The sequence below is a fragment of the Poecilia latipinna genome, unplaced genomic scaffold, assembly GCF_001443285.1.
Source record: "Poecilia latipinna isolate Pla-1442-1.1 unplaced genomic scaffold, P_latipinna-1.0 Scaffold2629, whole genome shotgun sequence".
Taxonomy (NCBI): Eukaryota; Metazoa; Chordata; class Actinopteri; order Cyprinodontiformes; family Poeciliidae; genus Poecilia; species Poecilia latipinna.
The window spans coordinates 60,383-74,193 of record NW_015115245.1 but is presented as its reverse complement, the minus strand read 5'-3'; the positions used below and the strand labels follow the sequence as shown (position 1 = coordinate 74,193).

Genomic DNA, 13,811 nt, shown 5'->3' with positions numbered 1-13,811 from the left:
GCCACCCCCTCCAAGTATTGCACTAGATTCCTGTCGGGGGGGTGGACATGGACCGATTTCAATGAGTTTGGTGCAGCTGGACTGAAACATGTGGAATCTAGAGCCAAACGTATTGCAGCGGCATGACCTGTCACTTCGCCGCACCACCTCAGCGACACCCTCTACTGAAAACTCTTGGCACTTTACAGCAAGTGAGACCAACTTGTCATCAGTCATCTGACACAAGATAATCTTGATTAGGTCAAGAGAGCCATAGTTGGAGCTTTCCAAGTAAAAAAAGTCACTTCCTGTTCTGAGGGGGCGAGGCTTAGGTGAGGTCAGACTATGATGACATAGGATCGTCAGGCATCCAGCCAGAATCCTTCATGCCAAGTTTGGTGCCAAATGACCTTTTTATTAGAAAGTTATAGCGTTTTGTTTGTTTTGGCCAGAACGCCAAGTTCACCGCTCTGCCACGCCCCCTGAACATATACGAAAAGTCAATTTCTTTGATAACTTTTAAAGCCCCATGCCTTTACTGCATTCTGACCAAGAATGAAGCCGATCGTTGAAAAGTCAAGGAGGAGTTCGTTAAAGTTCGACATGAGTAAAAGTGAAAAATGGCCAAGATTTGACCTTTGACCCAAAATGGCCGCCTCCCTGTGCATTTTAGAGGGTACCTCCAAGAGACTTTTTTTTCTTGATTTGTGGATTTCTACCTACATACTGAGTTTCAGATCTCTACGACCTACAGTTTCCCCCAACTCACGTTAGGGGGCGCTGTAGAGCAGTTTGGCCACGCCCACTTGCGATTCTACCGGAATCCAAAAATTTCAGTCGGGGGACAATTTTGGGTCAAGTTTGGTGAGTTTGAATATGTTAAAGGCCCCAAACAGCCGCGCAAAGTGACGGAAAAATAATAATAAGAAAAAGAACAACAAAAAACAAGAATAAGAAATCCTGCGATTACAATAGGCCTTCGCTTCGCTGTTCTGGCCTAATTACAGGTACTATTTTTCCACTTAATTAAAAACTCATCTGGTCTTGGGCTCAGCAATAAATCAATGAAAATAGATGTCGACATAGACACATTGTCAATATTAATAAAAAATTTGTCTGATAGAACAATAATTTCACTGAACCCTGATCCAGAACTACACAGCGTTCTGGGGAATGTAGTCGGAGGAAAAGCTTTAGCTCCTCTCACAGCTAGCCAGGCAAGGTGGGTACCATCAACTACCTCGTTTTCTTTGGTTACCTAGTGTTAAGAAAATAAATTTAAAGTATGCTAGTTTTAAAACTTAACATGTCTTGATGAAATAGCCTAATTATAGTTTTAAAATCAGTAACTTATTCTGGCCTATTGAACTTTATGTTACCTGTAGTTACAGCAGATGGTTTGCTAAGATCTTTTGAACTGCCTTTTGTCTGTGTGGGAAAACAATAAGTAGAAGTTCTAGCTTTTCACACTCATCTGTGAAAAGCCGTAAAACAGCAGGAGTTCCTGGCTTTAGAGAGAGGGTCAGAGATAGCTCCTGGTTGGATGAGCAAAGATACGCCTTATTTGAATAAATTAAAGATAAGGATACGCCTTTTACTATAAAACTTTCTACAGAGAAGTAACAAATTAGATTTGCTCTCGCAATTCTCCAAAGACGTCTTTGCTTTTCTTTCTTTCTTTCTTTCTTTCTTTCTTTCTTTCTTTCTTTCTTTCTCTCCTTCTTATGCTTTCCATTTATGTCAGGTAAATGACTGTATGTCTCTGTTGTTCTGCAGTTTCTGTTGTAATTTTATGTGTTGTCTTCTATTGGATTAAACTGCAATTCTGTGACGTCTGCACTCGTTTTTGTGTGGCTACACGTGGCCCGCCAGGAGAACCTGGGATCGAAGGAGATTGAGCCAAAAGAGTTTTCTTAAGAAATATTATAACCTAAAATCTTCTTCAACACTAGCAAACTGTTGAGTAACTTTTGCAGCAGTTTCAGGTTTCTCCATCGTGCTTCATAACTCCGTACCTTAAAAATAAAAAAAAAACCCAAAAAAAACAGCATGGAGAGAAATGAGAACAACAGCTGGAGGAAACTGAATAAAGCAGGGAAGGTCATGCCACCAGTTTGACAGTATTTCAGGTATTTAAAACAAAAACTAATCAATAATTATTGATATTGACTGATACAAAATCCTTATATCGTAATGCGTTTTTCAGCCATATAGTCCAACCCTAATCTGGTCCATTCGAGGTTTTGAAAGTAATCCCCTGTGTATCAGTTAGTCTTTATCAAGAGCTAGTTCTAAATTCAGTTCAATTGATCAACTTACACACTTATCCCTAGTGGGATCACCAGGGGTGCTGGTGCCTATCTCCAGCAGTCAACAGGAGAGAGGCGGGGTCACCGTGAACAGGTCACCAGTAAAAATCGACATATATAGGTCATGACATTCACAGATTAACGAATGGAATAACATTTAATTTATTCTCTGTTGTTGTTGCTCACATAAACTATTTCATTATAGCAGGTTTAAATCGAACTCTTGTTATCTACAAATATACTCTGAGCATTCCATACAACCAGATGGACCAATTTATAATACTGGCAGTTTTCTTATCACTTCATTCCGTACTCCAGCTCAGCAGGTGGCAGTAATGCACATTTAGTCTGGCACATTTAACCGGCAGTAGATCTTATGTATTAAACGATTGAGGGAAGTTGGAGGTCAGTTTGTCACGTGTTATTTTAGAACTCTCCAGAAACATGGGCCCCTGTTTGAAGATGGCTGGTGCTCTTCAGCGGATCCACAGAACTCAGCTGTTCAGGCGCGAAGCAATTCCGTATCTGACCGAGGCCACCGGTCAGCTCCGGCTCCAGCCGTCACCGCGCTACAACACCCTTTCTTCCATCGGCAGCACGCCGGTGACTGAGGGCTGCAGGCTTACCCGTCACTATCGCTGGGTTAGGGTCGCGGGGTTACCCCTAGCTCATACAGCTACCTCCAGGTCCCCTTGTGGACTAAGCGTACCAACTCGGTTGTTGAGTAACTGGGCCAGTGGGGCAGGTTTCTCTGGGGAGGACGGCGGGGAGAACGCGTCTTCTGGAGGAGATGAGTCTGGAGGGAATGGAGACGCTCCCTACAGCGGACCGCAGATGACGGCTCTCACCCCCATGATGGTCCCGGAGGTGTTTCCCAACGTTCCGCTGATCGCTGTGAGCAGGAACCCGGTGTTTCCCCGTTTCATAAAGATAATAGAGGTGAGGATAACGTAATGTTACGTGTTTTCAGTGGCTCCTAGGTCACATAGCGGGTGGAGTGGGAGCGACACGTTGCTGTTAAATCCTGCCTGACTTTTTCCCCTCATTACATTATAGTTAAATCAGCCATTCAGAAGGTTATAGTGACTTACAATACACATGACCGACTTTCTATCTCTTCTGATGATCACTCAGGGTAACAAATGAGGGAAATTCATTAAAAACCTGGATAAATTCTCTGTGGTTCACTGTCCTGCTGGTTAACAACAGAACAGATGACCGAACCTTTCAACAGATTGTTTCATCTGACTGTGAAATGCAATGCAAAGTAAATCGTCAAGAGTTTTAAAAGTGTTTGATATCAAACTGATGTTGCAGGTATTTTAGAGCCTCCGATTCAGGCACTTTGGGAACGTTTCTCCTTTTACGCAAGTTCATAATTTACCTGAAAATAACTGTATTAAAGTGGTAAAAATGTATTTAAACAGACCAATTAATTTCAGTAATCAGTACAAGGTTTCTCCTCAGAAAACTTGCTAAGCCCGACGGTCGGGGCGCCAAGGCGGCCCACCGTGTTTTAAAAAAATGTTACATGGATAAATGTATTAGTAGAAGACATTGTTGACAAAGCTTATACACACAATTGTAGTCTTAAAATCAACACACAAAAATACTGTTAAAATAAATACTTTTTTGTACATCTGTTAAACCCCGAATAAGTTAATGTCCTGCCTGTGGAATGCCCATGAGTGTTTTTAGATTCCAAAACTCTTTTAAGCAAATTTACTGATCACAAATTTGCTTTGTGATCAGCAAATTTATGCTTTGCTAATCACAAAGTATGAATGAATTAAGTAGGTGTTGGAAGGCCACCAAGATCTCCAGGGGCCCCATAAATGCTAACATTTTAACACAGACCGTAGAGCTAGAATTTTAACATTTGTTTATTCAGAATGACAATGCTGTTAAATTTAATTTTTTGGTTTCAGCAAGAATAAATTAAAATATTTAAAATTGTGTAACATTTAAATTAAAGATTTTAAAGAACTGGTAAGTTTACTTTGTTAAAGTGCAAATAACAATCTTCATAGTTACATTGTTTTGTTACCACAGCTACAGTCTGATGCTGGAAGTTTAATCTTTTGAGCTCTGTTTGTTCACAAATATTTGAATTTACAATTATCACTGATAGCTTTTAAGTTTGGCCAATTAAAAAAGAGCCCCTTTCCCAGATTTCACTAAGTCCATGGCGAGATGTTCTTGGTGGTACTGATGATCTTAGCAGGAAGAGGGGCCCCTAAATCAAATTCTGCTCGAGACCCCATACCACTTTGGACTGACCCTGCATGACGAGCTTAAGCAGTTGCTCTGCACATCTCTCTGCTGGATGGGACAAAGAAGTAGATTTAATTTATGAGGGGCTAGTAGAGACCAATTGTTTAATTTTAAGAAGGACTCATCAAAAGCAGACTCAACTATTTAATAATATTTTAACAATTTAATGGAGTTTATCAATTAATTCTCAAAGGGACATTGTCGCAGTTTGTTTGGTTATAATGTTTGTTTGGTTATAATGTTATATGGACATCTAAAAACGTTCACCCTCCAAATATCTCAATACCAGAACTATTCATGTCCCGTGTGGCCGCCTGAAATTAATTGGGTGGAGGTGGAGGTGGGTGGAACCACTCCAAGCTAAACAGAGCTTATGCTGTAGGGGAAAAGGCAGGGTTATCGGCAGAATGTGATGAAAAGATGATTGCTTCAAAGTTATATCCAGGCACTGGTCTCCTGAAATGATGCTTCAGGTTCTTCCTGCATGTGCTGCTAGGTGAAGAACAAGGGCCTGATGGAGCTGCTGAGGAGGAAGGTGCGCCTCGCTCAACCTTACGCTGGAGTCTTTATGAAGAAGGATGATAAGTAAGTCAGAAATGCTTCTATTATGTTTCTCTTGATTTGAGTTCACAAAGGACATGATTTGTCCTTTGATATTTGCTAACTGCTTGGACAGTGAACCAAGCAGTTTCAATGACTGCTGTTGTGTTTTCCAGTAATGAGTCAGATGTGGTCGAATCCCTGGACTCCATCTATTCCACTGGGACCTTTGTTCAGATCCATGAGATGCAGGATTTAGGAGACAAGCTGAGGATGATCGTTATGGGCCACCGCAGGTCAGATCCAGGTCAGCTGATACCATCTTAAACCATCTCCATGTGTGCAGCTCTGCTGATTCTGTGCTCTGGTTCATCAGGATTCGGATAACGAGACAACTGGAAGTGGAGGCCGAGGACGTATTGGCGTCCCCTCACTGGTCAGCGTCTGAACCAGAGCCTCAGATCAAAGCTACGGCAAGGCGGAAGTCCAAACGCAGCCGTAAGGACCAGCCGACCTCCCTGGCAGAGCAGCTGGAGAACAAGGTCAGTTCAGTGCTGTTAAAATGGCAAGAAGCATTTCAAACAAATAATAGTCTAAACTAGATTCCTCCTTATGCCCATCTTGTGAATTGTGGGGGCTTGTACCATTTTTCTGATCATATTATTACATTGATGAATTACAGTTTCCACCTCAACTTTTCTGGGTGGACTGGGTGCATTTCTCAGAACAGAATTGAGATTCTCAAAATGTCTTGTCAATCTTGAAATCATTTTGTCAGTGGTGCACATCAGAAAAGCAGTTTTATTTCTTTCAACAAGTTGCAAATGCTTTTGTACATCATGCAAATGATTATGTATAATTATCTGCTTTTTCCAACATTTTCAACTGCCTTTGTCACTTTGATCAAATATTTTATATGGTTCTCTATTGAATAGTATTGATTTCTACAACATTTAACCATACAGTGGCTTGCTGAAGTAATAATGATGTAATAGTCAGTTACCCGGATAAGCGGAAGAAAATGGATGGATGGATGGATAGTCAGTTTTATTTGTAGTGCCCTTTATATCTCAAATTGAAATCTCTAACAGCTAATTAACACGCTACTAGATTGCAGCTACAGCTCCTCTGAGGCAGACTGACAGAAACAAGGCTGCAATTTTGCGCCACTGGCCCTTCTGACCAACACCAGCAGGCAAACTGGGTGAAGTGTCTTGCCCAAGGACACAAATGATGAGGGCGGCAGACAGGGAATCAAACCGTCGCCCATTTATACCCCTTCAACTTTTCCATATTTTGTCACATTACAATCACAAATGAATATTTCATTGGAATTTAATGTGAAAGACTAACACAAAGTGTTATACAGTTGTTAAGTAGAAGAAAAATTATACATGATTCAAAGCATATTTTTCAAATAAAAAACTGAAATGTGTGAGGTTGGCATTTATGTCTAAAGAACAGGCAAAGACTGGGAGAGGGGGCACAAACGCTGCCGTTACCATCTACAGCAGCAAAGCCAAAGAAAAAAAGGGGCTGATACTATAAGCTAGGTCCTGACAGGATGAAAAAACAACTGAAACTGAAAGGGGCAAAAACACCCATCACCAATTAGAGAAAATTACAAACTTAGATGCTAACACCGTTTGCTCAATCCAAAACCAACTGAGGTTGGGGGCGAAACACTACCATCACCAATTAAAGCGAAATAACAAATTTAGAAACTAGTACCAATGGCTAAGCTCCAGTGTGCGTGTCAAAAAAGTGGTCAGAAACTGAGTTGGGAGAGGAAGTGCAAACGCTGTCATCACCAACAAACAGCAGATCAACCTGACACATTTCCTAGCAGGGCGATACAACACTACTCCAGCCAACAAGCAAAAAGGCTTCCGATGATGGTGAAATGATCCAAGAGCCAAAATACTGATGCCATGCAAAACTAACTGCATGAGAGCAGAAAAGATAAACATTAGCACTCTTATTTGCAAGTTCCTCTGCATATCATTAAGAGCTTTTGTGTCTTGTAAGACTTGCTCCCAGGAAGATGCCAGAAACGGATAAAAAAATAATCAGTGATCACAAGTCGGAAAAAACTTGCGCAGCTGCTAATGAGGACCATGACTATGTCGGCGTGGTTCTTGGCGCTCTTTAACGCGAGGCCAACGATGAAGAGGATTTTCTGCCATTCCCAGTAACCTCAAGTAAGCCTCTTGTTGCCAAGAAACCTTTTCCAAATGTTTTCAAACTACTAGCAACATAAACCCCAATAATGTTACTTCTAACTTGCTAACATGATCAGCACAAAATGTGTGCTTTAGAAACAAAGCTGGGAAATATGCTAGAAGAGATTAAAGATATCAAAAAGAAAATTAATTCTTTGAAAAATGTGTGGAGCTCAAGGAAAAGGATACAATATCTTGCTTAATCTGCACTACCGAGATGGAGCTCTGACTGGAACCTTAGACTGTATGGCGTCACTGAGGCTGAGAAGGGCGTGATGGAGAGCTGTTACGTGTGCCAGGAGTTTCTTCTAAAAGACAAGGGTTTCAGATTTTCATTGATATTGCTCATTGCCAGCAGCTCTGCCCTCATGCTACCATCATGCGCTTGATGCAAGGAGATGATATGATTACACATGGAAAGCTGCTAAGGGAAATGACTTCCTGAAAATAAATGGACTCTGTCTTGCCCTTGACCTTTGAAAAGAAGATTGTGAGGCCCAGCAGAAGCTATGGTCAAGAATCCTAAAGGCTCAATAAGAGGATAATCAACCTTGTTCGTTGGGGGCCATGTCTTCATCAACGGTATGGAGATTTCCTCAATGTTTACGCCGATGCAAGATTAATCGCAAATCATTTTTCCTTCCTGGTGGGTCTATTCTACTATTCTGAAAGTTTATTCTATGTTGCAAATTAAGATTTGAGACTTCAATAAGGTACTGATCCACAGAGTATGTTATCTATACCACCTTCAATAACTAAGTTACTTTTCTTGTTGTTTAAATGTCGTCTCTTTATGCCAGGGGAATGCATATTATGTTTTTTAATATGTTAAAAAGAATAGCGTTATTTTTGTTTGCCAAAAATTTCAAATCTGATTTTTGTCTTTTTCAGGAATGTCACTCTACAGTTGATGATTTTATGTGTTTTTTAAAATCCCAATGGGGTAATTCTGTGTGGCTTTCTCATGGGTCTAAGCGCTCTGCAGGAGTTATGACTTTAAAACACAGATTTAATGGGAATTAGGGCTATTGTAAACAAATATTTTAGTAATCGAGTAATCTATTGATTATTCTTATGATTAATCGAGTAATGGGATAAAAAATATATAAAATAAAACATTGGTAAATTTAACATAATAGCAGTATTACTATCACATATCAACATCAGTCCAATTTTTCACATTTGAGCTAACAATAATTTTTCTGTAATTTAGAAAATTAACCTGTGACAATAAAGCTCACTTTCTAAGCTGAAGAAACGTTATACAAAAATCTGAAATTATATTCAGTGTAATAATAATAAAGAAGCAGGTTCACAAATATGCTTATAAAAATGTCTATTCTCCAGCTTTTTGTTTATGTATTCATTTTCAGTAAGTTTAATAGATGAACTCTCACCTTGCCCAGACATTTATAGCTTTTGTTTCTATGAAACAAAAGCTATAAATGGGATTTGACACCGTTTTTCATCACACACAGAAACCTCTACCAGCTGCGTGCCGCCACGACGTGCTCCGTCATCCATTTGTTGAGACTTGGATGATATGAAATAAATTTTCCTGTTCGTCCGTAAAACTACACTTAGGTTAATCATCTAATGTGCATCTGCCCGCAGTGTTCAGTCTATCCGCTCACCTGTATAAATACACCTTGAGCCGTTCGCTCTTAACACCGGCCAACAGAAAGCAGTTCTGGGAGGAGAAATGATGCCGTACTCCAGGCATCGCGCCAGTCATTTTAAGGATGCTTATTGGTCCACCGAAAAACAACAAAAACCCGGACCATTATCATGAATCAATCGAATCTTCCCAGGCCAAACTTGAAAACTGGACGTTATGCTGCTAACACTTGGCTTTCGTCAACAACTCAGGCGGAAGTGAGAGTGCTGCGCAACGAAAGTAAAAACCCTGCCGGAACATGGTGCATTAAATAATAAAACATAACTTAAAGCTTCGAGGCAGATAAGTTTTCCTCGAGGAATTTTAATAATCGAGGTACTCGAATCGTTTGAGGAATCATTTCAGCCCTAATGGGAATATTATTTTTACTGAATGTGATTTACTGAGTCACTTTATCAACTGTTCTACGAAAATAAGCATTTTATTTCTGACAGTGTTTATTGTTTCAACCAGGGCTGTTTATAAATGAATATTTTGGTAATCGAGTAGGAATGAAAGACTTATCATGTTGGTAATGAAGTGTGTTGATCAGGTTTCAGAAGCTGACCTGAGTCCAGAGCTTCAGCCTTTGCCTTACTCCAACATTCTGATGGTTGAGGTGGATAACGTTCAGCATGAGCAGTTCACGGTCACTGAAGAGGTCAAGGTACCCAACACACAGCACTCGCAGCAGAAACGTCCTGAAAGGGCTCAAGCATTCTAAGAGGGTCCTTGTGTGTTGTCAGGCACTGACGGCTGAAATCGTGAAGACCATCAGGGACATCATTGCCCTCAACCCCCTCTACAGGTCAGCCAGCAGCTGAGCCTCACCATTCTCTACTCATGTTTGCTTTTGGTTCAGTTGTTCTTCATGTTGTCGTGGGTCATTGAAGTTGCCATGTTGGGGCCTGTAGAGAGCACTGACATTCAGCTAGTATGGAGTTGCCATATCTGAACAGATGGACTTCAGGCTGCAGTCTTTTTCTGCACCGTTACTTTCGTACTGAATTGCCTCAGCCACTAACGGCTGCAGCTGAAATATATTTTATGTTTGTCTGTCACCTCCATGATTTTCAGTGACTTACAGCATGAACAAACTAATTCATGTGTTAATTTAATTGCAATTTGTATTTAACGGAAACGCCACAATTGCAAAATTGTGTTTGTTCGACATTTGCACAAAACATACAAATTTTTCAGCATATTTGTGGATAAGATCTACCGATCTTATCCACTGAAAAGATCGGTAGATAAGCTTGATCACTCAATAGAGCTTTGGAACCAGCATCACTGCGTATGAAGTTGTGGGGGATTTATTGTCTCGTGCAGTCGCTCTGCGCCATTTTTGAAGGCCACAGAACAAAACAAACTTAATTCCGGTGCTTTTATTGTGCTCCCCACTGTATCTTCTTCCATAATGCTAAAAAGCAGTTCAAAACAAAGTGGGCTATATTGCTACAAGCTTCTCACAGATGCCAATAAATGGTACATGGACATAAAATAGCTAAAATCGGAAATATCGACCTGTTTGAAATAAAAAGTTGGAGCAGAGACCCTAATTTTAAGATTTTACTTCTTTTAGATTTTACTTAATTTTACTTCTTAGAAAATTGCTACATTATTTTATGTAACTCAAGATTACAAAAATCTGCGAGAAAGTCATTTTCATTAGTTATGTTTATGGCCCTTCAAGATGGCGCTCATATCCCATCAGCCACCGCGCCGCAGACTACCTCTATAGCAGTGGCATCACATTTCAAAGCTCTATAGTAAGGAAATCAGAGACAATTTCTAGATTCACCCTGGTGAAAAGCATAAAGCTGAGCTTTTCTTTCTGTGTTTAGATCAGCATCTCTCTTTAGATGGATTGATAATTAAAGGCTTCATTCCACTACTCTTAAATCAAGGGAACATTTGTGTCAACCTGACATTTCCTTTCAGTTTGTGACTGAATGTATCCAAAAGTGAGAGTGTTATTGGTAAGCATCTCTGAGTCCATGTATTTGTATCCATAGTGTTTTAGTGATAATGGTGGCATTTTGAGTTCTGTGTTATGTTTGTCAGAGAGTCAGTGCTTCAGATGATGCAGGCTGGTCAACGGGTGGTCGATAATCCCATCTACTTGAGTGACATGGGGGCCGCGCTGACGGGAGCTGAGTCCCAGGAGCTGCAGGATGTCTTGGAGGAAACAAATGTATGAGCTTTTCCCTCAATGCCTGTCTGCTTCCTCTGTTAATAAAAATGTGATGCTTTGCAGTAATGAGCAGTGAATGAAATGTTCAGGCTGCAGAAAAGCTTTTTTATGTCCACTGAGAGAAATTTGGAGTAATATGCCACTTATGTTAAAGCAGTCAAAGCAGAATTTTACAACCTTCTAACTAAAAAACAATCAAATTATTTTTGGTTTTTGCAGATTCCAAAACGTCTTTACAAGGCTCTGTCTCTTCTAAAGAAGGAGTATGAACTGAGTAAACTACAGCAGCGTCTGGGCCGTGAGGTCAGAGATCATAATCAAGCATGTGAGCACTATCCTGCCCTTGCACAGCCCACTATTTGAACTCACTCCTGACTTTGTGTGCTTTGGTCTGAGGTGGAGGAGAAGATCAAACAGACCCACAGAAAGTATCTTCTCCAGGAGCAGCTGAAGATCATCAAGAAGGTACAGGATCAGGAGGAGCCAGAACTCTTGCTGCGTAATGAGCCCAGACCTGGTCCAAGTGATGCCTGGCGCTCATGTCGCTCATCAGATGAGAAGTTTTTTCACGTGTCTTACACTCGTATAGACTATTCTCTAATCAGCAACTTGGTAATGAAAGAAACCAATTCTTCCTATTATAGCCGTACAGGAATCGCTATAATACTGATGGAAAAAACAAGAACTCTTCATGAGAAACATTGGCGGTTTCATACATTACAACTTGGAATGTAGGTTTCACCAGCTTCTATATGAATGAGTGGACTATCCTGAGTCAATGTAATGATCAACCCAGGATTAGGTAACACAATAACAAATTTTGCTGGGTGATTGTCTCAAAATTATTGCGATAAATGATGATATTGTTTGAAGACCATTTTAGACTGATGTAATGGTAATGACATAACAATGCATGCGATATCCTGCCAAACATAGATACACTTTATTTCCAAAAGAACACTCAACACTGGAACTGGTAAACTAAATAAACAAAACAACCAAAAACAAAAATAAAATGGACTCCCAGTCTCCATTAACAAAAAATGCACTTGAATAAAAACTAACACAACATAAAACCAAAGTGAAAATAAAAACTGCATTCGGTAGTTTTTGGTTAAAAGAGTAGATTACAAAGTCTGAACACTATCTTGCCCCTCAATTATCATTAGATTTAGATGGAGAAGATGAGCATATTCGACAACCTGATCCAATAGTTCATGCCTCCCTTAAGCCCAGTTCACATTACACAATTGTTTTGCCCCGATTTTCCCCTTACAACAATCTTAGAACTTCCAATGATCATCCTGTAGTGTGTGGTGTGTTACGACTGATTGCGTCCAGTCGGTAGAACGTCGTGGCCGCTCCGATCTAAATCAGGCATATTCATCATGTTGGATTGTCTTGGCAAGTTTATCACTGCAGCGTGTGGAGTTTTCCCCGACTGGGAGAGAGAACACAGCATGTTGAATGTGACAGGTAGCCAATCAGAAAGCGCAGAATCCCTTTTCTGAAGGGAAAACACGGAGGGGAATCCCAAACAGCTGACAGGCGCAAGTCCAGCGGACATCAGAGATGATATGTGGAAACATTAATGATTTTTCAACATTTCGTGAGGAATATCAACAGAAATGACAAGGAGAGGAGTTGGAGCGAAACTGCTACCGCAGTTGATATACCGGGTAACTTTTCAGCTGTTCATCGTTAACGTGACATAAATAGGTTATAATGATAAGGCCGCGTTCGTTTACTTTCAATTCACATCTCCTGTAGTAGGTTTTTACAGGATTTTCTGTCTGAAATCTGAATGTTGGTGAGAGAAATTGTTCGTGTATGGTGTTTTGTTCTTGCTGTGTGGCTGGAGACCACACACAGCACGATTAAACCCGATCAAACCCGTTATACTTACGATTTTTTATCGGCTAGTGGTTTTGAAAATGGGCAGACGATCAGCCGACAATTCTAAAATTGTGTAGTGTGAGCTGAGCATTACACTAAGGAAATGAGGAAGGGAGGGTTCAGTGGAGAGCACCGGAGTTGAGCCTTTTTTTCATTCATTGTCATCAATAGAAAAAGAAAAAGGCAGGAAGAAACAATAAAGCCCATGAATTAAAATGAGGTCAATAATTTTAATTTATCATGCGATTAATTGATTTATTGTTTATTGTGACAGGCCTACCTAGGATTTCTCCTCTTGTCCTCAAGGAGACATTAATGGCTTTAAAAACAGGATGAACCTTTGTTAGATTAAATATTAGAGATGCTCCGATCAGGTATTCTGCTGCCGATTCTGATTCCAATCACCAATGAGGCCGATCTCTGCCAATCACCGATCTTTGCTCATCACCTGGATTGACTGTTAATTTTTTGCTTTAGGTATAAATGCTGACAAAATAAAAAAAATGATCTGGCAGTAAATTCACCTAATTTAGGCATAAAACATGCAAAATACTTGCAGGCACAATACAGCAGCTACTCGGTCAAAAGGACAACTGAAAAACCTGCAATCAGTAAAATAATATTTAAGAGTAAGGCTTTCAGTACCATAAATCAGAGGTTCCCAAACTGTGGGGCGCACCCCCTAGGGGGGCATGGGAAGCTGTCTGGATAAAAAAAACAAACAAAACATGAACACTGTA

The 13,811-nt window shown here is 40.3% G+C and overlaps 1 protein-coding gene across 2 annotated transcripts in view; it reads left to right on the top strand.

Moving 5' to 3' along the window:
• The first annotated feature begins 2,501 nt into the window (after positions 1 to 2,501).
• Positions 2,502 to 13,811, top strand: part of lonp1 (lon peptidase 1, mitochondrial) — a 31,410-nt gene continuing 20,100 nt past the window's right edge. The window contains exons 1-9 of one of the 2 annotated variants that reach the window (XM_015020661.1): positions 2,502 to 3,227; positions 5,059 to 5,147; positions 5,279 to 5,398; positions 5,479 to 5,644; positions 9,535 to 9,648; positions 9,728 to 9,789; positions 11,046 to 11,175; positions 11,395 to 11,478; positions 11,572 to 11,640. In XM_015020661.1, the coding sequence (XP_014876147.1) occupies positions 2,733 to 3,227; positions 5,059 to 5,147; positions 5,279 to 5,398; positions 5,479 to 5,644; positions 9,535 to 9,648; positions 9,728 to 9,789; positions 11,046 to 11,175; positions 11,395 to 11,478; positions 11,572 to 11,640 (1,329 nt within the window). In that variant the 5' untranslated portion in view covers positions 2,502 to 2,732. The remainder of the gene's footprint in view (positions 3,228 to 5,058; positions 5,148 to 5,278; positions 5,399 to 5,478; positions 5,645 to 9,534; positions 9,649 to 9,727; positions 9,790 to 11,045; positions 11,176 to 11,394; positions 11,479 to 11,571; positions 11,641 to 13,811) is intronic. The other variant, XM_015020660.1, reaches the window with a different exon arrangement.